The following is a 22556-nucleotide window of genomic DNA, read 5'->3' as shown; positions in this document are numbered from 1 at the left end:
ATACAGCACTTCTGTTGTTCTTTAAAACTGCAGTGCCAAGAGTGATCAGATATAATGGGATATATCACAGAGGAGACTGAGTTATCAAAAAGCCTGAAGGCGAAGAGCAACTGGTCGATGTGCAGTTCTGCACGTATGCCAATATTTGCACAGGCGAAGAAGGTAGAACGGGGTTTTTCTATAGAAAAATAGCAGTGTCCGCAGAAATAAAGAAGAATAGGGAATGGTTGAAGCCATGATGTCTGATTTTGTTCTTTTTTTGCTGGCAATTAAAGTCCTACTGCACTCAGCCTTGAAGACTCCTGGTGACTTTTTTGATCTTTGAAATCTTTTGGACCAACTGAGAAAAGGGAAGTCAATTTATGACAGGATTAGTGCTGGGGAGTCAGTCAGACATTTGAAGTCACACAAGGCAGAAATACCTTGTTGTAGCACATTGTTCATTTGCCTGACCCATATTTTCAAGTCCAGGCCAAGTGCACTTTCAAGTTATGAAAGGTTTTATAGAAGTAACTGGTCAGGTATTGAAATTCTCCAAAAAAAAAAAAAAAACCCAAAAAACAACAACTGTAAAACTATAAGGGGCTAACACAGTGAATTAGATATTTTTAAGTTGTTAGTGAGCTTCTTTGAGATAATGTCAATAGAAATGTGTTCATTCATTGTTTTTTTCCCCTTGAAGTGTGAGACAATAGCTAATAATAATATTTTGTCTTCATGCTGTGCCGAATCCTCTATTGAATAAATAATTAAACCGATCAAAAGATTTATTGCGAGAGGCATAGACCAGCTTTTCTCATCTCTTGTGAATTACAATTTATGTCGGTGAAACATTAAGTCTGTAATCCATAAACCAAAGTTAAAGTGCTTTATATGAATCTATGGTTATTAACATTGACTTAGATTACATTACACTTTTCTTTCATTATAATGAAAAAAAGAAATATCAATTACAATGTGTATATACTGAAAAAGACCAAATTGTACTTGGCTATGGTAGCACACATGCTGTCTTACTCCTTTCAGTCAGTGTATTTACTCAAGTTTAAGGACAGGTTTGATGTCAAAATTTCCAAAGAGGACTGTTTTCACTGTGTTGTTTGTTCTAAGGTCTGGCCAAACGTGTGGGCGCCAGACTTCTTCTGGCTTCTACTTCTGAGGTTTATGGAGGTAAGAGAAATGTTTCCTACTCATCTTTTGAAAAAAAACCTTATTGAATGGTTCTGCTTTCCAATCTTGATGTTACTTAATATTTTGTGTAGACCAGATACTTGATGACTGTCTATGTATGAAACTATGTATGTAGTATCTCCAAAACCACTATTGGATTTGACTTTTAATTGTAATTTCAGTATTTCCTTTTTTTTTTTCAAGTTAGACATCTTTTTTTCAGCACTGATGGCTGGGTCATTGTAATACTGCATCTGATTTTGTGAAGCTTAATAGTAGTTTTAGGAGGGGTTTTTACCATGTTTTTATGAATTTGATTTACTGTGACTCTTCAACAGATGGATTTTGTTTTGTGTTTTTTACAATAACTAGTGACTTTATCCTGGTGGCCTTTTAAAGGTTAGGGTTAGGAAAGGCCAAAAGATATGTATTAGTTAGACTAACTGAATGCTAACAAAACACTGGCTAATTGTACATAATTTATCTATCGGTATCCACCAGATAGTTAGTGTTGGCCAAATATAGTGTATGAAGGTTTTGTGTTTTTAATGTTATTCAGTGGGGTTTTACAATGAACAGTGGATGGCACTCTTACCCTTGTAGACATTATATTTCATTATACAGCTGTACCAAGATCCTGAATAACTATCATTCTGTATAGCCTTTCACTGTGCAGCAAATAACATGTTATGGCCTAGTAGTAGTAGTTCAGTAATGTCTAATTTTAACTACGTACCCAATGTATCTTCCCATCCATCCAAAAATGAAACTATGTTGTACTTACTCCTGCACTCTCAATGTTTCAGTGTGATTTACTTTTTGTAAAAAGAATTTCATTTAAAATGTCTTTTTTTTTTTTTTTTTTTTTTAGTAGTTTGTGCATTTGATCGCCTAAAGGGAAATTAAAGTTAAACTTTGTTACATCCAATTGAACGGGTAGGGACTACCTAGCTAGATGGGTGGTCCTCCAAAAATGGCCGTCACATTCCCATTTCCTGCTCCAAATCAACTTGTTTAATTCTCTGTGCAAAAAACTGAAACATTAAAATGATTCTGAAATGTTTGTGTCTAGATCCAGAGGTCCACCCACAAAACGAGGAGTACTGGGGGCATGTGAACCCAATCGGTCCGCGAGCGTGCTACGACGAGGGGAAACGTGTTGCGGAGACCATGTGTTACGCATACATGAAACAGGTATCATCACTCTAATGCTGTAGTGTGCATTTGATAAAATAACTGGCTTTAGAGACGTCATTACAAGTGTATAATATTATATTATTAATTCTAAAATGTGTCCCTTGTATCAACAATCATTTAAAATTGTTCCTAGGCTGTGAAAAGGCAGTTTTGAAGGGGATATTTTTTCATTGGTAAAGATAAATACACAAATCTTGTGTTAATTTAATTCAACCCAGAACTGTGTCATTAAAAATCACAACACACTTCACACATGATATCAGTAATAATCTCTTCAAAATTTCATGCATTCTTCCTTAAACATTCAAAAGTTCTTGAGCCTTTTCGCTTTTTTCTGCGGCTATGACTTGATTGACACCAGCCTTTGATGATCAGATATGATTGACTTTTCTTGCCTTTCCTCCAGGCAGGTGATATTTATTTATCTGCCTTGTCTCCTCCTCCTCCTCAGCTGCTCATTATTTTTTTTTCACACCCGCAGCGAGAATTCTTGGAAATGGTTGGCTTTCAACACCCGACTGTCAGTTGTTTGTGCACAGAGACGAGAATATCACACAGTACATCTATTGCCCAGTCATGTAATCAAAATTCATTAACATTTAAAAACCGATGACTGTAGGTCAGCAATGAGCATCAGCCATAATTTCACTGATACCAGTAAATTGCTGATGATATAAATTTTCTATTTTTGATAATTAATGGGTCAATATGTATTTTGCTTCTCTAATTGAGGTGCCTCTTACTCGGTTTTACTAGAATGGAAGTTTGGTGTGTACGGATTTAGGATTTTATTAGTGCCGATCTTGGACTTTTTTATTTCTGTATTATTTTTATCTTAGACAGAAGAGTCTTGATAATGGCTGTCTACTGTAGGTAACATGTGGCAGACATACAGGAAAAACAAAAAGGCCTTTTTTTTCCAAATGGAGGTTAAAATTCATGGAACACATTATATTAAATTAAGCCTAATGAAGCATTAATGGACATGGCATGAATTAAAGAGCAGAGAGTTGTTTCATTTGACAACAAGAACACCACTGGACTAACACAGTGAGCCGGCGCTACAGTAGCAAACGTTAGCATTGGTGTTTGAACTGATGCAGGTGTTGCTCTCTGAAATTGATAATGATGTTTTTTCTTATGAGTGTGTTGTGACATAATTCTGTGTCAGAGCTGATTGCCAACATTTGACAGCAAGCCATGGGAAATTGACAGGCTGCACATATCTCATTAAGTTCTCCCGTGTCACTCCTGTTAGGCACAACAACTGTTACACTCATACATTTTCATTCACTGTGTTACGCAAGTCAGGTTGTTCTTCCAAGCATTTCAAAACATCTGCTGAACTGTAGTCTAGAGCAAATGAACTGGGAAGCATCTTGGGAAATCTGTTGCATCTGCTATAGAAGGTAGAGCAGGTTGTCCACTAATCCGGAGGTCGGGGGTTTGATCACCGGCTCCTGCTGCAAGTGCAGCTTTCCTCAGGCAAGATACTGAATGCCAAATTCCCAATGGCTTTTCCATCAATGTGAGTGAAACTTTGAGCAGATTAGCCCAGAAATAGTGGGGCACTGTTGCTGTTGATCAGCACCTTAAATGGCAGCCTTTGCTATCAGCATATGAATGTGTGAGTGAATGGGTGAATGCAGCAAGTGACACTTTGATGGTTGGGAAACAAGTGTCATAGCTGCAGACTGTTCTGCTCTACACTTGACATGTTTTTTTAAGGGGCAGTTGTGCAAATGAGTAAGAGAAAAATACATGTTTTGATTAAATGCAGTCACATTAATGCATTTTAAACAGTCGGTATTCAGTGTGCATATAACACAGGCGTTTTAAGTAAAGTAAATGTTTTGTAATTGGGTCCCAAAAGGGGCACTTTGTAGTTTTGAAGGAGAAAATTTAAACACAGAATTTTAAGATTTAGAATATTAGTGAGGTAATAATACAAACTCATAAATGTTTATTTTTTCCCATAACTGAGAACAAGATGTTCTCAGTGGAAAATAAGGTCCCCAGAACAGGTGGTAGAGTCAAAATCAGTCAATGAAGGTCTTTCTCTTTTGATTATTGTGCTTCCGTTGAGGGTTGGCAAATTGGGCTGGCATTTGATAACATTTGATCAAATCCATTCAAATTCCCTTGCCGAGTCAATTTAGGTTTAGCATTCAACTTTTGAATACAGCTTTCAAAATTAAGTTGAAATGTGTTTTCTGAGGAGGAAGTTTTCAGTGACAGGTTAATCAAAGTTCACAATCTGCAGATACAGCCTGAAAATGTGATGAGCAACATAAAAAATGGAAGGTGGATTAAATATGTATCAGGCTCATTGAATAGGCATGTTTAGCATTCTGACTTTTTCACAGGCTTCATGTTTCACTGGCTTCATGTTTCACTCGGTTAAGGTCTGATTGAGACCTATTGAACTGATGAAGTATTGATATTTTAATAAAGAATTTTTAACAGCGAGACGACTCAAACTGACTCGATGCAGTCACTGAGATCACTTCACCAGTGGAGATTCACTCTGTCTGCAAATTGCTTATTTTTCTCCGAGGCATCTCTTCAATGCTTATAATAAATCTGTACTGCTGACATTTTCCTTAATTTCTTTTGGGAATCAAACCACATGCACATGGCACGTCGCCAGAGACGTGGAAAAAGTAATGGCTGCGGTATGTGGGCATGCTGGGCTTGACAGCACGTATGCCCGGCACAAAATGAGTGAGAGGTAACAAATTAACATTGCCACAGACATAGCTGAATATCATCTTATGTGCGGAGCCAGTGACAGTCAGCCACCGCATAGCATATAAATTATTTACAGACTTAATATTAATTTACAGATTTGTTCTCCTCAGAGCTTAGAGTTCATGTATTGTGTCTGAACTCTGACTGAACTCACATTGGAAAACTATTTATTTATTTATTTCATTGTTTACACCAATATGATTGTGTACTGATACACATAAATGACCAGAAAATGACTTAAAGCAGATTTCAAGCAGATTGCTTCTACAATGGGCTTCTCTGACGTGGGTCTCTCAGGAGGTGTCCGAGACATTGACAATAATAACCCTAAGGCAGTGTGGTTGCATGTCAGTCACAGATCATCGGATGCAATAACACAGATGTTAAGGATTTATATGGCAAGCGACACCACACATTGTATGGTGCCAAACAATTCAATTAGTGGCAGGATACAAGATTATAGTCACTGGAGGAGGGTTTTTTTTCAGTTGCTTTGCTAGTGATGGCCGTGGCTGAAGGCATTATGTTTTCAGGTTGTCTCTTTGACCGTCCAGCTGTCTTTCTCATTCTTGTGAAAGTGATATTTTAAGAACACCTTGAGGGAATCTCTTCAAATTTGACACAGATGTCCACTTGGGCCCAAGGATGGACTGAAATTGATTTTGGTGGTCAAAGGTCAACTTCACTGTGACATCATAATGTTCTGCATAAAAACATTCTGGTCACTAATCTATGCCATAACTCAGGAACAGCAACAAGACTGATGCGCGGCGACGGTAGTTTTAGTTTTACTTTCAATCGGTTGTCATTGACAAACTGCTTTAGGCTGATCCTTAGACAGCATGTCCTATCTGCTGATGGGGACCCAAAAACAAAATGGTAAATGGACTTGCATTTTTATAGCCCTTTTCTTGTCTACTGACAACTTAAGGTTCTTTGAATAGTCACTTTCTTCTCCCATTCACATGCACATTTATACACTGATAGCAGAGGCTGCCATGCAAGATACCGATCTGCTCATCAGGAGTGATACAGCACTTGTGAGTAACACTCACTAGTTAATTACCTCTCTGAGGAATAGCTTTAAAAGTTGGTCTACATTAACATTAAATATTGTCGCTTTATTGTCCTCCCTAATGCATGTCCATTGGGCTGCCATGCATTTCTTTCCGCTTTCCTCTCTGTTTCTGTCTTTTCTGTTTCTCTTTCCCAGCAACTGTATCTGCTTTCTTCATCAGTAATACATCTTATGAAGTTGCCAAAAAGGATTTAAATAAGGATTTTTTAATCTGTGATTCAGGCAGATTTTAAAAAGTAAAATCATAAAACGCTGAAATGCATCCCCAAATATATTTGACCAACCGTTAATATATACGTATTCAGGGAGTCCTTCTAAGTGAAGCCTAGCAATTTGAGGTTCAGTATATTGCCCAAGAACACTTTAATGTGCAGCCACGGAGATCAAACCAGCAACCCTCCGATTAGTGAAGACTTGCTCTACCTCCTGAACTGTAGCAGCCCCCAAAACACATAAATAGCGTGGGATCATGGGAATTGTTGTTTTCACTGCTGAACAACCATCTTTGCCAAAGAAAATGTGTTTTCATTTTGGGTAGAAATGTTCACAGGCATTTTATTCATGTTTAGTCTCATGCATCAAGTTCCCTTAAAGGGATAGTTACATATCTATAGTCGATCTGTTCCCTACCATAATCACCGATCAGCGCAGCCTCAGTTTGGAGAAGCAGAGAGCCGCTCCAGCCCAGACACTCAGCTTTGTACTGCAGAGAACAGGGTCCAGAAAAAAATCGAAATCGTGACACCGTTATTATACACTATAAAATGCATTTGTTCAGAATAGTGCTGGCTCAGTATTAAAGAATATTTTTAATTCAAGAAAATAATTCAACAAATTAACAAATTGTTCATTCTATTCTTAAATTGCGATGACTAAAAGTTGATTAACATGTCATGACTTTTCTTTGACTAAAACCATGAATGACAAAAATGACTGAAATGTGAATAAAACTAATAAGCATTTTCGTTTAAAGAAAAAGACTGTAAATCTAAAATATCTACAATAGTTACCACTCTCATACCAAGTATACCAATGCACACGCCCCCACACACACCTCCCAAGACCTTTTCATCATGTTGTCCTCATTGTGTCCTTGTGCTACCATCCTGAATAGATTTGCATGTTGTCGTGTCTGTGCAATTGCTTATTTGAAATTTTCAAGGGAAAATTCTACATAATGTTCATGTTTTTATTCATGTTATGTGACCTACATCCCATCTGAAGTTACATTTATTGATGCAATGAGGCTAATATATGAAGGCCATGGATTTTTTAGGAGGTGTTTTCTACATCTTTGGGATCAGAGGGATTATCTATGATATAGTTGGCCTCATGAATTAATTCTTTATTGGAAAATATGTAAGGCTATATCATCATACTGTAAGAGGTCAGTTTGATTTCCTTTGATACATCTTCTCACAATTCAGTGGTCATTTAATGATCTGTGTAGGGAATGGCTGAAAGCGAAGGGAGCATGGGACATAATTGATCAGTGCGCTACATTTGACACCATAAAGTCTCGGTCTGTATCTGTTGGGAAAACTTTTATTGATCATTGATGCCAAAAGGGATTATTTTGATTTCTTCCAAGGCCAGATGTCAGAGGGCATTCAGAAAATCCAATAAAAAATCCACTTGTTGCAACAAGTAACATGTACAGTGAAATTTCAAAGTGACATCATCTTGAAATGCAGACCCAGACAAAATCAGATCGACTAGTAGGTAGATCTAAATCAGAAGTAGTTCATGGGGTGTCACGATATTTATTCTAAAATAAAAAAAACATCAAAATGAGCTATTCATTCCAATTAAAGATCTCAAAAGCAGGATCTGTGATTCTCCTTGTATTTCTTTCTCTCCACTCACCTAAATTCAAACATCCAAAGGAAAAAAATATACACATCGACGATCAACTATTACTGGATATAAGTCTGACATTGTTTGGGGATGTTGGGTTGATATGAAACAAACTGAATTTCGTCTTTTGTGGTTTGGAATCTATATTTTTTTATGAATAATAATTGAGCATGCCAAACCCAAAGCCACCATGTGACAATCTCAGACTGTTGTCATTAAAAAAAACACTGCATGTGTTTATAAAGGAGAATTTAAAAATGTAAATGACATTTGTCAGAGCATAAAACAAACAATTTGTATATCTTTACATTGCAACAGTCTAACAATGGCATAGCTGTTGATGCGAAGAAAAAGTTGTATTGAGCCATCTTAAAATCAAGTCACATTGAATGTTGGATTTGGAGAATCGTGACACCTCTAAGTGATGGGTGGAATGTATTCAATATTCATAGAGGACCACATAACAATTTTAGCTCAGAGTACATAATCAGCTGTTTGAATCCTGCAATCAGGGAAGAGAACTGATTTTAATGAAGTGGTAGATTGTTCTGTCCATAAATGGGTGAGGGACAAATATCTGGTTTGAGATGAAGGAGCTTAATTTGTTACTGAGTGTCAGGGTTCGGGTATTATAGGGTGTACTGTATAATTGGTTTTCTTATGAATAGTAAACATTGAGTCACATTTTGATTGGATTGAATACAAGACATAAAGTTAGTAAGTTAAACTTTTCAGAGATGAGTGATTGACGGACTTTCACAGCCTTGTTTTATATTCCCCCTGTAGCTGATAAATAAATCCTGATGGATTACTGATATGCAGCTTTGATATACTAAGCAGCTAACATTTCAATGCTTACATGTCTTATAAATCATGATGGCAAATAGAAGAAATTTCATACGTGCTGCTAATAATTGATCACAGGGGGGAACTCAAGGATGCTGTCTGCTTTGCTGCTCATTTATCTTGACTTTCAGTAACTTATTTATTGGGGCCAAGCAGCTTAGAATTATATGGCTATAAACTGCCATTTTTGTGTGCATGAGTTATTGATTCATGTATACATATTATTCCAAGTGTGAAAAAATTACATTTTTATGATGTATTTGTTACTAAGACTAATACAGCACCTGCCAGGCTTTATGTTCCCCTAGTAAATTAAAACAAAGATGATATAATAGATAAACTACAGCTTTTACAACATGGTATCGACTGTTCTTTGCATAAAAAGTTTTCCAATAAGATGAAACAAAAGTCTGAGGACAGAAGATGTGGTTCACTGAAAGATTGTAAAGCCCACTGAAGCAATGTGATTGTGATTTTTGGGTTATATAAATAAAAATGGTTTGACTTGATACATCGAAACACTTGAATAACAAGTCGTCCTCTGTCTTGTTCTGTTTGCTCTCAGGAAGGGGTTGAAGTTAGGGTGGCGAGGATCTTCAACACATTCGGCTCTCGAATGCACATGAATGATGGACGTGTTGTCAGCAACTTCATCCTGCAGGCTCTACAGGGAGAACCTCTCACAGTATGCACTTAAAGCTTCACCAGTATTCTTTAGTTAGCTTCAGTGAGATGGTAATTGATTACTGCTGTTGATTGTATTATATAAGAACATATGGAAAAACACTGGCACTCTTTCTCTGATTGAACATGATGTTAACTGAAAAGTCAGACACTTTCAGTGTTCCTAATCCAGCACAGGTCGGTTTGAAATCTCTGAATTATATTGAATATTTTAAATACATGTATGGTTTCAAAACAGTTTATTTTGATGCAAATTTCCCATTTTTATTAGAATTTCTTCAGAAGTAAAACCTCCAGAATTTAATGAACTTGAACATGATTACAGCCAGTGTGCTCATTTTTTAACTATGTTAAGGTAGCAAATATTTAATATTTACCTTTTCGTGAGATGCACATGTGCATCATGCACCAATGCTGATCATTTCTCTCTTGTTTTAGGTGTATGGTACTGGTTCCCAAACAAGAGCCTTTCAGTATGTAAGGTAAGATTGCTAACGTAAACCTGACCTTTCAGGTTTGTTTACCCCTCAGTTGGTTGTTCTTTTTTGTAGTTAATTATTGAATTAGGGGCCACTGAGACAGATCACCAGATTTTTCTTCTAGTGTTTGAAGAATATCGAAGGTATTTGAAATTAAACTTTAATGTTTATTATTAAATACCATCATGTGGATTTCTGCCTGAAAGAGCAGACTATGTGTGTATGCTGTCGTTTTAAAAGAGGATTTATTGACTTGTGTGCAAGTGATGGTGAGATTAATTTGGTCAGTTTGAAGAAGAGACATCAGAGACGGAGATCATTTGAAGCTCTCATATCTCTTAGAAACATTCCCTGCTGCTTTATGATCTTAGTGTTATGTAAGCAGGGAAAAGCTGAGGTCGTTTGATAAACGGTCCTTCAATTGAAACTCTCAGAAAACTCCAAAATGACTTTGGTAAACTTGGATGATATCCTTCATTATGGACACTTTTTTTTTTTTTTTTTTTTTTACTATTCATTGGTCAAACTTTCAGTTACACAACAAGCATTGTTTATAAGCAGTGTTCAACAACGTTTTCATTGTTCATTTAATTATTTACTTTATTTAATCAATCAATTTCAGTAAAAGTTTGTATTTTATTTTTCACTGCAAATTAATTCAACAGAACTATATAAAACATTTATAAAACAAAACATTGACAAATTGATTTGTCATTTTAAAATATCTACACAATCATTAACCTGGAAAGCCAATAGAAAAACAATGTATAGATGGTATGAGTTATGTGTGATGTCTTTGAAGCAAGAAACGATCAGTTTAATATCTATCATCGTTTCAGCTTAATTTTTTTATGCTTTATTGTGGTTGAGTAAGCTAAGTAGTCAGGTCTTTACCTGTCCGTTTTGAAATGTTTTTAATGTTAATATTTCTGACAGCCAGTGGAAACAAGAGCATTGTCTAGGATGGCCGTGATCTGCTCTGGTGACTCTATTGCATAGAGAAAATTACAATGTTGAAGAAATGAAGGGGGAAAAAAGTATTTGGACATACACTAAAAGTAAATGGCAATAATTCTAGGACGAGCGCCATCCTCCATCCAAGTTTTGTGGAAATCCATTTGGTAGTTTCTGTGTAATCATACTGACAAACTAACCAACATGGTAACAAAATAAGTGGAAATGGGTGAGAACATCATCTCAGTGTGGGAGGAGAAAATGGCTTTGAATAAATGCAGTCAACATATTTGTTAGACCTCAAGGATGCACAAGGAGTACATCTATTCAGCTGTAATGTCATTGGTGAGGATGTAGTTCTTGCTGCTCTTGAGCTGTAATGCATTCTGTAGCGAGGTGTATGGGATATTTATCGTGCCTCATTGTGTGAACCTGAAGGACAAAATACATCTCTGTATCATGTATATATGCATGAATGCAAATTTGGCATTCAGGAGAGAGCTGATAGGGATACAGTGTGGTGTTGGGGATTATATTTTTGTAGTAAAGCTGTATCCACTATTCCCTGACCTGTGAGGTAGCCCGTTGTATGATTATCTGTGTTTGCACATGCCTGCTAATGTCAAGGTCCAATACATATTGACAGAATTCTACTAATGAATGTTGTGTGTTTCTCTGTGGGCAACTGTGTGGCCAACATCATTTTCAAAAGCTGGAAACCAAGGCAGGATGGGAAATTTAATCAGTTGTTATTATGATTTCTCTTATCGGTTATAATTACATAGTTTATCTCTGTAATTAGTAACTTATACTTGTTGTTGACAAGGTCTTACAACAGTGTTATGAGAATGATGTGAATTGGTTTTCTTTATCTTCAGCCACACTCTTGCAGCAGGTCTGTCTGTTGGTCAGTTGGTCCGTCATTTTATTCCAGACTAAAATGTGTCAATAAGTGTGTAGGTTGCCATGCAATTTATGATCATTATTATTATTATTATTGTTATTAATTACTGTCCTGAGAGGGCTAATCTTACAGACGTTGATGGTCCTTTGACTTTTTTGCACAACTTACTATGAACTGTAATAACTTTGGTGATCTCTAAATTATTTTATCTAACGCCATCATGATTTTTTTAAAACATTGATTTAAAACAACGGTCCATTTGCTTCAGCTGTACTGTGTCATGTGCTAATTAGTAAATGTTAATGTGCTAAACCAGTGTAATATGTGTAGAAACCTCCCTGACCTGAAAAGTGAAGCCAATGTGGAAGTGCCATTCACATGCATTTTATCTCATAGTCAGAAAGAAGTCCAATTGTATGTAAGCTTATGAGAAAATTACCATACTTTTTTTATTTATCATTACTTATTTATTACCTAATATTCCTAATTGGTTTATGATCACAGTTGCTCAATACAGCATGATGTCCATTTTGTTTATCATGGTCCCATTCTGTCTAAATATGATAAAACAGAGTATGCTTTAAGATGTGGCTAGGCTGTGACCAACATGGTTACTGCCAGGGCATTTAGAGAGTTTTCAGTCAGATCGGATCAAGATATCCTCCCCAGCTCTGACTTCTTGTCCAAATATGTTCAAATTGCAAGAGGAACAAAAATAATTTAATGTGTCTGCTTTGGTGTCTGATTTTTTTTCCAGCGACCTGGTGAACGGCCTGGTGTTGTTGATGAACAGTAACATCAGCAGTCCAGTCAATCTGGTGAGCTCATCATGCCCAGCTGTGTTTGTCAAATCGAAAACGTAAAGTTAATTCCACGCAGGGAATTAACTTTACATTAATTGAATGTTTGTCTCCAGTTGACACTGTTTTGATGGAGGCTTTTGAAATCTGTGTGCAGGGGAACCCAGAGGAACACACCATATTGGAGTTTGCTCGTCTCATCAAAAGCCTCGTCGGTAAGGTGTTGGTTTGATTACGATATCATCCTCTGTCTGTTCCTCTTGTCTGTTCTGTTTCACCTTTTCTTTTTTTAAAGTGGATTTAAAGTGTGCTTCTGTGTCATGGTGGTCCTGCAATTGAAATTGATCTCAGAATAGGACTAAATACATTTATTGTTGTAACAATGTATGTGTCTCATATCATCAAACTGTATCTTATGGTAACTGTGCTGTATACACAAAGTGATCATATTCAGTTCACCCATTCACTGTGATAGAGAGCGGCAGTAGCTGCACTGACAAAGTTTGCACTGGAAGTGGCTTTTGCTGGACAACTCTACAGACATCAGAGTCATGTAGTAGAACAAACAAGCTGCCTAAGCTGTCCAGTCACAGTTATAGTGGTCCAATGTGGTATCTCCACAGACACAACCTGAGGTCATGTTTTTGCACGTCACGAGTTAGCACACCCACACATGAAGCCACCAGAACATCCTGACACAGACACATCAACAAACTGCTTTCATTCCTCTCTGTCCAATTAAACTGTTTGTTATGTGAGCATTAGCAGTATTAAAGGAATATGGAGAAGAATACTAACAATACCATTCTCTCTGTGCACTTGTCCATGAACTGCACACGCACACACACACACACACACACACACACACACACAGTGAGCCGTAGTCAGATCCAGTTCCTTCCAGAAGCCCAGGACGACCCACAGAGGAGACGGCCTGACATCCGGAAAGCCAAGATGATGCTCGGCTGGGAGCCGGTGGTACGTGTGACACATGGCTGACTCAGTGTTATGAGATGAATGCTCATATGCTCACACACGCACCTCCAAACCTACTGTCACAATGCTGCAGATCTGATCAATTACACCAGCCGGTCAGTGTCTCATCACAGTGAACATATAAAAGCCCCTCATTATCTGTCTCCTGATAAGTGCAGAGGAGATTCTGAGAAGTGGAATTTGTCTTGCAAGCTGATACAGAAATGTTTAAAAATTAGTGGATTAACAACCGTAATATTAAAACCCATCATTATAACGTTCTCTTGATATGAGTGTTCAAAGTCACATAATGAGGATTTAAACCCAGTGAAGAAGAAAAATCCTTTCAGAAGTCATATAAAGTGAAGTCCTCAAGTGCAAGATTTTTTAGGACAATACTGATATCAATATTTGCTCTCAGCCCCTAATTCTTCTTGTAACATTGATGCATATCACTAACATTTTTGAACATCCATCCATTTTGATTAAATTTGAATCGTGATCCATGTATTTACCGAATGGAACATTTTACAGTTGAAAACTAAACAGCTCTCATACCTTGGGTATTTCTGTACTGTAATTTTTGTTACTTATTGGCCCAACATGTACAGTAAATAAACCAGTTTAGTGTCTGTGATCAGCGGACTCAAATGTAATCTGAGAATGTAATTTTTTTCAGATAAAAAATAACAAATAACAGACTGTTTTTGAGTAAAAATCAGCTAAAGCAGCTTGAATTAAGTACTAACCTCTTACTTCCTCAGCAGCGAATGTAAAATGTCAATAAAACACTGAAATGTATATTTATTTTTCACATATATAGGTGACACAAAATGAGTATTAGACGTGTTTAGGGAGCAGCTAACATGATTATCGCATCATTATACATTTACTTTCAGCCACTATCTGACCTCTTCTTCTTGTATTAATACATTAATATACCTGCTACATGTGGTATGGCAGTATCTTTATGTCACATTCTTGTGTTGACAGGTGCCCCTGGAGGAAGGCTTGAACAAAACCATCCAGTATTTCAGTAGGGAACTGGAACACCAGGCCAACAACCAATACATCCCCAAACCTAAAGCCGCACGCATGAAGAAAGGACGACCCAGACACAACTGAAGTCTGGTGTCCCGCCACAGACTCTCCTGAAACACAGAAGGATGATCAGACTCCTCGGAGGACCCTCAGAAGACTTCCTCTCTCTGAAATACAGTGTTGAGTGAGAAGCTCTGAGAATTGGTGTCTTTTCTGAGACGCAGAGACAACTTTCTCTTAAAAGTCTCTTAAAAAAAAGACAATGTTGCCTTGCGTCAGAGCTGCAGATGCACTGTGGGATAAGGTCTTCCTTACCGGTACTTGTGTGTTGGGTGGACAAGAATCAAAAACAGTTTTTTGGGCAAGAAATCTGAAACCCAGCCTGCCTTCTTTTGTGAATTTGTGCTTTTTGCTATTTAAAATTACCGACTCAAGAATCTTGCAAACAGCTTGTACTGTGCATCAGTGCTTCATGTTTATTTTATCAGTTTTATGTTGTTTTTCCTCCGGAGGTGAGCTACCTGACTTTGTTTTTCCACTGGATTGTTTGTCCTCTTACCAGCGGTGTGCACCCTGTTGGCTGATCATGCAGCGCACCACAGGACCCTGCAAATCTCCCAGACAGACTGTTAAGCATCACTCCGTGTTTATCAGAACATCAGTGTGTTCTACTTGGTGAAATCTCATGTCAGGATGTGCATTATCGATTTCAGATGAAGATGTTATTTTAATAAAATATTTCAAATATTTCGTGTATGATTTAATTAGGTGTGTGTGTGTGTGTGTGTGTGTGTGTGTGTGTGTGTGTGAGTGTGAGAGAGAGAGAGGGAGAGGGAGAGATAAGCTGCAGGGGACTCGAGCAGTACAAAGCCACATCTTTATTTACAAGAATCTAGAGATAAGAAAACTGACGTCACAACATCAGATTTGAACAGTATTTCATACAAATCAGCTGCCTCAAATCTAAATTTGGAGAGCAGTGAAAAGGAAATAAAATATATTGACGATGAGAAAGTTTTGAGAATGGATTATACTGGTGGATGTGACAAAGAAACAAAGACGCAGCTGTGGAGTACTTGAATTTTGTTAGCTGCGTGGAGTCGTCACAGGCTTGAGTCAATAGTAGTCATAGTTGACATTAGCACCATGTCTGTAAGAACTAGGGTCACGCGGGCCGATGGGGGAGTTTTCATCATAGTGGTGCTGGCGGCCTTGGTCAGTGGAGCGAGCGTGGTCCATCCAGTACGACAGGTCGGCCTCCAGCCTCTGGTAAGGAAACAAAACCCACGCCACAGACGTGACTCGTTAGGAAACTCGACAAACCTCAAGCTAATAGACACAGAGGCAGCTGATAAGGTGTCCACTGAGACCATCAGCTGCAGAGATGCATGAAAAGGCAAATGTTGAAAAGGCCAATGCTTTCACAGCAAATGGCATCCCAATCCAGCTGAGTGAAACGGAAAGGCTGTCAGCTGTCAAAAACAGTGGCGGGAGAGGGTTATTTTGTGCACTCTGCTCCCTTTTTATCTGTTGTTATGATCCGCTCCCTCCATTCCTGACCGTCCCTGGTGAATTGTACATCACAGTCAGTGACCTGAAGGAAAGCTCAGACGGTCTCTGCAAGTGGGGTTATATCTGTGTGTGATGGAAGGAACCGCTGTATTCACTTCCATGTTTGTACTTATTCATTCAGCCGGATGGCATCAGTCTGAGGATGACTTTGCCTTTAGAAAAGACCATCTTTTAGACCAGACTTCAGGTTACTTCATCTTTGTCATTCCACATGTTCCCCTTCAAATGTCTGCCATATAAGGCATAAAGCTCCAGAGTACTATATTTCATAATTGTCTGTGGTTCTTATTTATCGTTTTTGCATCATCTATCTTTTAGTCACGTTCAAAGACCCCGACAATCCAGTTTTTCCTCAATAAAATGAAATATTCCTGACTAAAGAAGCAACATTCTTCTCATGTTATTTATTAATAATTTGAAGCTTAATAATGAGTCTTCTTCATCAAGTTATCTGGGTGTGGTTTGATTGATGGTGGCAGCATCAGCCAGGACACGTGAGTCAACCTTCAAATATTGCAGTATCCAGACTGGTGCACAAAACCCCAGAGAGGTGAAGCCCCGCCCTACCATGGAATTTAGAAAAAATATGTATAGCGGTGGTGAACTAGAAAGTAGAAGCAGATGATTTATCGGTCATAATTGAATTCTGCCACGAGTCACATATATGATGTTCATCAGTTACAAAGTGGTTTTTACATTTTTCTAGAAAGTTAAAGTTTGCCATAAACCCAACTAAGAATAAGACTGAAAGTACGTACTTGTTAAGACTATGCACCCAACAGTCACTACGGTGTTGCCTTGTTGTTTAACATTCTCCAATACCAATAAGCAAAACCTCATGGTGTTAAGTCGGAGTTATCTCCTTAGAGATTTAGAGATTTGCATATCTCTAACGAGATAACTCCGATTTGTGACATCATCATGGTAATCTCAGCTTCAGATCAAAAACTACAGAACAGACAGACACATGCTTTACACTTGGGGTGCATTAGCCAACAAAAGCGCTCCATGTGACGTCGCATTTGGAGATTGACACTTTTCAACTGGCAGGACGGTGGCGGGCGGAACAAGCAACTGGTAATGTGAGTTGTTCAGAAACTTTCTTTTTAGTAAACTCTGTGTACACAAACAATGTTCTCAATGTTCGGTGTCACACGAGGACATGGAAACTCATCTCTACAAAAATATCAGAAACGGTATGAGAGAATTTCTGGTGTCATGAGCTCTTTGTTAGAGATAAACTGTGAGAGACTTATTGTCTCTCTGGTGTGTGTGTGGGGGGGTTGTGTTTTCTTTTGTTCTCACGTGAAAAGTCATTTCTCAAAAGGCGATAAAGCTATCTGCTGTTTTTGTTATGTGGATCAGTTTTGTTTTGAGGAATACTCAACATGTTGCCGCCTCCACTAGATATTGATCCTTGTGTTTGAAAGGCTTCAGGAGCTCAGACAAAACCTGAACTCTCCTGGAAAAACGCACAACTCACCTGCTCATCAAATCCCATGTACATAAACTGCATAATCCACTGCTGTACGTCCGGTCTGCTGCGATCCCAGACGTTCCTCTTGGTTCTGCTCAGTTTGGACAGGAACTCCAGAGCCTTGGTAGAGGGGACGGCTACAGAGGACTTTGAGGGAGCAGTACCTGCTCCTGCCACTGGATGGAAGCAGCAGAATGAGAGGCATGTTCAGAACACCTTTCACTTGAGCTGTTATTTGAATCAGCGGAAGAAAATACTGTTGATTTAAATGTTACCTTCTCTTTTCCTCAAGATCCGGTGCAAGCTGCTGTCACTGGACACTTCTGTTCAGGAGAGTCACGAGAGAGCTAATGAGTGGCAGTATGAAACACCGTACTTCAAGCTGGGTGAGTTACACTGATTAAAAATTAAAACACAACTCTATCAGCTGTCACTCATTTCTGAACAGTCGCACACTCTGATTGTTTGTCCTAAATCATGTGCTTTTGCCAGCTGTGGCGAGTGAGGTAGTTTTTGTTTTTTGTTTTTTTAATGGACAAACCATCTTTCTACTTGTGTACGAGTTTAAGGCTGCTCATACAGAGATGGTTCATCAGACATTCTAGCTTCCATTTCATTGTCAAAGCTTCATTAACATGGCATTTTTGTTTCTTTTTCTAATTAAACCGCTGCCACTGCAGCTGATTTTTCACATTCCGTCATTTTAGAGTGCTGTTATGATCTACTCACCGTCATGCTGGTAGAATGTCAAGTGAGGTTTTGGAGGCTGCAAAACATTTCTGGAGCCCTGCAGCAAAATGGCACTGCAGCATTCTCATAAACAACTGACATTTTAAAAAACTGATTAAAATAAACATGGAATGGCTCCGACAGCTCGTCCAGAGTGATCCAAGTGTCTGGGAGTCCTGAACTGATTTCAAAAGATGTAAAGTCAGCCTAGCAGCTACAGCGAAGGATTCGGCTTATAAAAGGATGCTCATAACATCATCACAAATCAATTAGGAAATTTTGGGCTTCCAGAGCTTTGGATTTATGAAGGATGAGCACAATGTTATGGATGTTCCCATCAGCATCGAGGCGACTAGATGATGACTGAATTCTCATTTTTGGTTGAACTTTTCCTTTAACTAAACCAGCTTCACAGATAAGTTTGTTCTCAGTATTCATTATAGGTGCCAACTTCAAAGTTTGATTTAAGGAGAAGAAGGAGAAGTTGCCAACACACATCCAAATAATGGAGTTTGTGGCCAATTTACTTTTTGTGACAGTGACTTCCTTCCTGCAACTCTTAATTTCAGGTGGAGCGATCGAGCCGCACTGCGTGTGGCGAAAGTCCATGTAGACAAAGTGTGCACTAATGAGGTGTGCTGTTGCTCGCTGCACACAGCAGTTTATCTTTTACAACACTTGGAGCGGAGGTTGACTCTCACAACACTGAAATCCCTCCCTACTTTTGATCCTCAGAGAGTTTAACCCATCTACAAAGCTGAAAACTCCTAAACCTACCTCCAAATGCCTAATCCAAATGTCCTTAAGAATATGAACAGAAATCCAGTCCATATCTTAAGACTGACTCTTGCTAACGCACTAAACATTTGCAGTGTGCGGTTAAATGTGAAGGACGCAGTTAGAGAAAATTGCTAACATGTGTTCTTTTTCTCTGGTTTCGGATGCCTGAGCTTTGAAAGAAACATTCCTGCAGACCTTTTCTCATCACTATTGCAGTCTGTGCATGTGATGTAAACTGTACACTATGAGTCATTCTTTACACAGCGCATGAATTGTTGTTGAATCCACAGCCATTGTTAGAGAGGACAGTGGCGACCGCCTTGAATAATACTCCTGTAATAGTGCAGTTATCAGCTTATTCAGTGCGTTGAGTGGCTGCGGAACAGTCACTCCAAAACAACCATAAAAAGGATAGAATGGCACTTCTCAAGATGTAAAGCAAGCAAAAGTCAGATGCAGAACAACACTGACATGAACATGAAATTATTTAAATTTGCATTTAAAGGAGATATATTAAGCTCATGGTTCACAGGTCTACTCTGATTGGTTGGCTCACACACACCTGAGACGGCACCACTCACCATTTCTTTTGTCAGCTCCATTGTGTTTTTAGCTTCCAGTTAGCTTCACTGCAGCTATGAGTATTGGTGTAAATTATGCAAATGTGTGACATTGTAATCACTTTGGTGATCCCTTAAGTTTTTTTATTGAGCGCCATCATCATCGGGTCAGAGGTTTAGTTTGTCCAAAACTCTGAGTTCAGTGCTAATGAGTACATGTTTGCACCTTTTGAATTAAGATGCTCAGCACAATAAACAGGGCTGTGGAACGGCCTCACACAGCTGCTAGCGTGACTGTGTTAAAAAACGAAAAAGACATTTCATACATCAAGTTCTCTTTCTGCTCTCACAATTAGTTGACATCGTTGACCACTGAGATCCACACCATGTAATTGTTTCGACAGTGCCAAGTCAAGCTGAACACGCTGCCTTTCATTTCGGTGTCAGTGTCAACCGATTATAGCAGACACACGTGTCAAGCAAGACTGCAGCGACACTTCATTAGAGATTCAGAGTCTCGCCTATTTTTATCGGACAAATGCACACCTGTCTGCAAAAATAGGCCTGAAAATGACCTGTAGAGAGTCATATCTTACCTCATACCAGCATTTCACTAGAAGAGCGCACACACCGCAGGTAAAGGGCAGTTTTTTTCTTTCTGTGCACTCTCTTTGCTCTTTGCTTCGCTTTCTCCCCCTCCCTCCCTCCCTCTTTCCCTTTCCCGCTTTCACACTCTTTTAACAGGGTTAAATGAAAATCACATCATCATATTCAGTGATAATTATCAAAGGAAAATGCCATGTTACAAACGTGAGTGAGCAGCAGCAGCTCAGCAACGCAGCCAGCAAGTGAGCACAAGCAGGTAGCGAGGACCACTACAGGTTAAAAAGCAGTGGTTCTAAAGTAGAGCCCTGTGGCACACCGCTACAGCTGCAGATATGGATGATTCAATACCAGGACGAGCTTGGAAGAAAAGAAAATAATAGGCTGGCGAGTTACCTCCTTAAACAACAAAGTACATTGCAGCTCTGCAGCTGTAGCAAGTACATGATTCACACTGTGAAACAAACTTTGCGTTTACTGCAGAATGAGAAGTTTGAAATGAAGATCTGAAATGAATGTTTACAACCTCAGTTGTCTAAATAGTGGACTGGATAAACGCCTGTCCAATCCAATGTTGTTGTCCTCTCCTTTTTTTACCTGATGTATTTCAGATTACTACCAGCTAATATTTCTTGCATATTTGTCATTTGCAGATAACAACAGTTGACAACATTTTGTTTGAAGGGTGTGCAGATGGACATGACACCTTAAAAATGACATGGTTGATCGAATAACACTGAATGACACTTAATTACAACAGTCTTTTCAGTCTTATGTAAACCCCCTTAAATACAGTTCTGCCCAAGGGTTAAACTTAGACCATGAGGGGAGCAGATGTGTATCACTGTAATGGATTTCCTATTCTCTGAAAACAAAAGAAAAAGAAACCCTGAAAGTCCTCTCCTTCTCCTTCTGCTATCTCAAGCAAGTTTTAAAGTCTTTGAGTTTCCCAAAGTCTGCATCAAAGATTGATGAAATATATTCAAGCAGATGTTTGGAAAGTGCTTTGAAAAAACTGTGCACTGGAAATGTAGATTATGCCCATTCAAATCGAATGGATAAGATCATTTGCAAAACCTTTTAAATCTGTTCTCTTCTCTACCATTGAATCCGTTTTGTCTGAACTGAATTTTCATTGTCATTATCGAGGTTACTCAGAGGAGATAAGAAAACAGTGACACAGAATTCACTCGGCTTCAAAATCCTGTCAGATTGTTGCTTTCTCCTTTAATGTTTTCCACGAATGATCTCTCTTAGATAACATCTCACACACTTTGACATGCAGCAATTCATCTTTCTGACTGACAGTGCTGTCAGAAATCCAAGAAATCACAGAAAAGTGGACAGAAGTACAGAGCCAGATGATGCACGACGGACTAATGTGGATGAAAGAATGTAACATTTTAAAAGCAAATTGTCAGTGAAGCAGAAGGAAAGCTGAAGAAAGAAGAGGATTGAGCTCACCCCTAAGAGCCAGCAGTGTCAGCAACACAGCCAGACCCATTAACCTCATGTAGAACTGCTGGGATGCCATCTTGTCCCCTCTCAGTCTTTACAGGGCTGCTTAAAGGCAACAACCGTCCATGAGCTGCTACACCAGCAGAAGGAAGAGTGGGCGGACACCCAAACTTTCCAAGTGGAAAACTGGCCTATGGAGGTGGAATGTCTCTTACCTCCTGCCTACAGACACAAGACTGCAGCTGGGAGCTTTTCCGCTCTTAAATGGATTTTCATGTGTGTCCCAGGTACTTTTCCCTCTCCCTTGCTTACACTACAGCAGCAGCGGCGAGACGGAAGAAAACACATGTAACTGAATCTGTTTTTTGTTTTTTTTTCTCCACGCGGGTCGACTCTGTGAGAAGCGATTTCTGTGGCAGGACACATTCGTCATAAATAGATCTTTTTCCGTTTAACAAGGAAATGATTGCGCCACCTGCGAAGAATTCCACTGAAGCAAATGTAAATCGTGTGAACTCATGAACTCAGTTCAAACTTTTTGAATGTGCTTCTGTAATATTTGCTGCAGCAGCTTTGTGTGACTCTTAAAATAAATGAAAGCTGTAAAATTGAGCTATGGCAACAATAACAGTTTCAACAGG

At 38.6% G+C, this 22556-nt stretch overlaps 2 protein-coding genes across 2 annotated transcripts in view; one reads left to right on the top strand and one right to left on the bottom strand.

Annotated features, from left to right (window-relative positions):
- Positions 1 to 15483, top strand: part of uxs1 (UDP-glucuronate decarboxylase 1) — a 28206-nt gene extending 12723 nt beyond the window's left edge. Inside the window, exons 8-15 of the mRNA XM_037110352.1 lie at positions 1111 to 1170; positions 2243 to 2364; positions 9465 to 9584; positions 10022 to 10065; positions 12678 to 12738; positions 12878 to 12935; positions 13595 to 13698; positions 14689 to 15483. Coding sequence (XP_036966247.1) covers positions 1111 to 1170; positions 2243 to 2364; positions 9465 to 9584; positions 10022 to 10065; positions 12678 to 12738; positions 12878 to 12935; positions 13595 to 13698; positions 14689 to 14820 — 701 coding nt within the window. The 3' untranslated portion in view covers positions 14821 to 15483. The remainder of the gene's footprint in view (positions 1 to 1110; positions 1171 to 2242; positions 2365 to 9464; positions 9585 to 10021; positions 10066 to 12677; positions 12739 to 12877; positions 12936 to 13594; positions 13699 to 14688) is intronic.
- A 108-nt stretch (positions 15484 to 15591) lies between these two features.
- On the bottom strand, positions 15592 to 22206 carry ecrg4a (ECRG4 augurin precursor a). Its single transcript, XM_037108641.1, has 4 exons — positions 21922 to 22206; positions 18061 to 18108; positions 17792 to 17961; positions 15592 to 16002 (listed from the first exon to the last, which is right to left on the bottom strand). Exons 1-4 carry the CDS (start codon positions 21989 to 21991, stop codon positions 15853 to 15855), a joined length of 438 nt encoding a protein of 145 aa, XP_036964536.1. The 5' UTR covers positions 21992 to 22206; the 3' UTR covers positions 15592 to 15852.
- Between the last annotated feature and the right edge of the window lie 350 nt (positions 22207 to 22556).

This window comes from Acanthopagrus latus, chromosome 9 (assembly GCF_904848185.1).
Source record: "Acanthopagrus latus isolate v.2019 chromosome 9, fAcaLat1.1, whole genome shotgun sequence".
Taxonomy (NCBI): domain Eukaryota; kingdom Metazoa; phylum Chordata; class Actinopteri; order Spariformes; family Sparidae; genus Acanthopagrus; species Acanthopagrus latus.
Note: the sequence above shows the minus strand (reverse complement) of the source record. Positions and strands in the feature narration are given on the sequence as shown.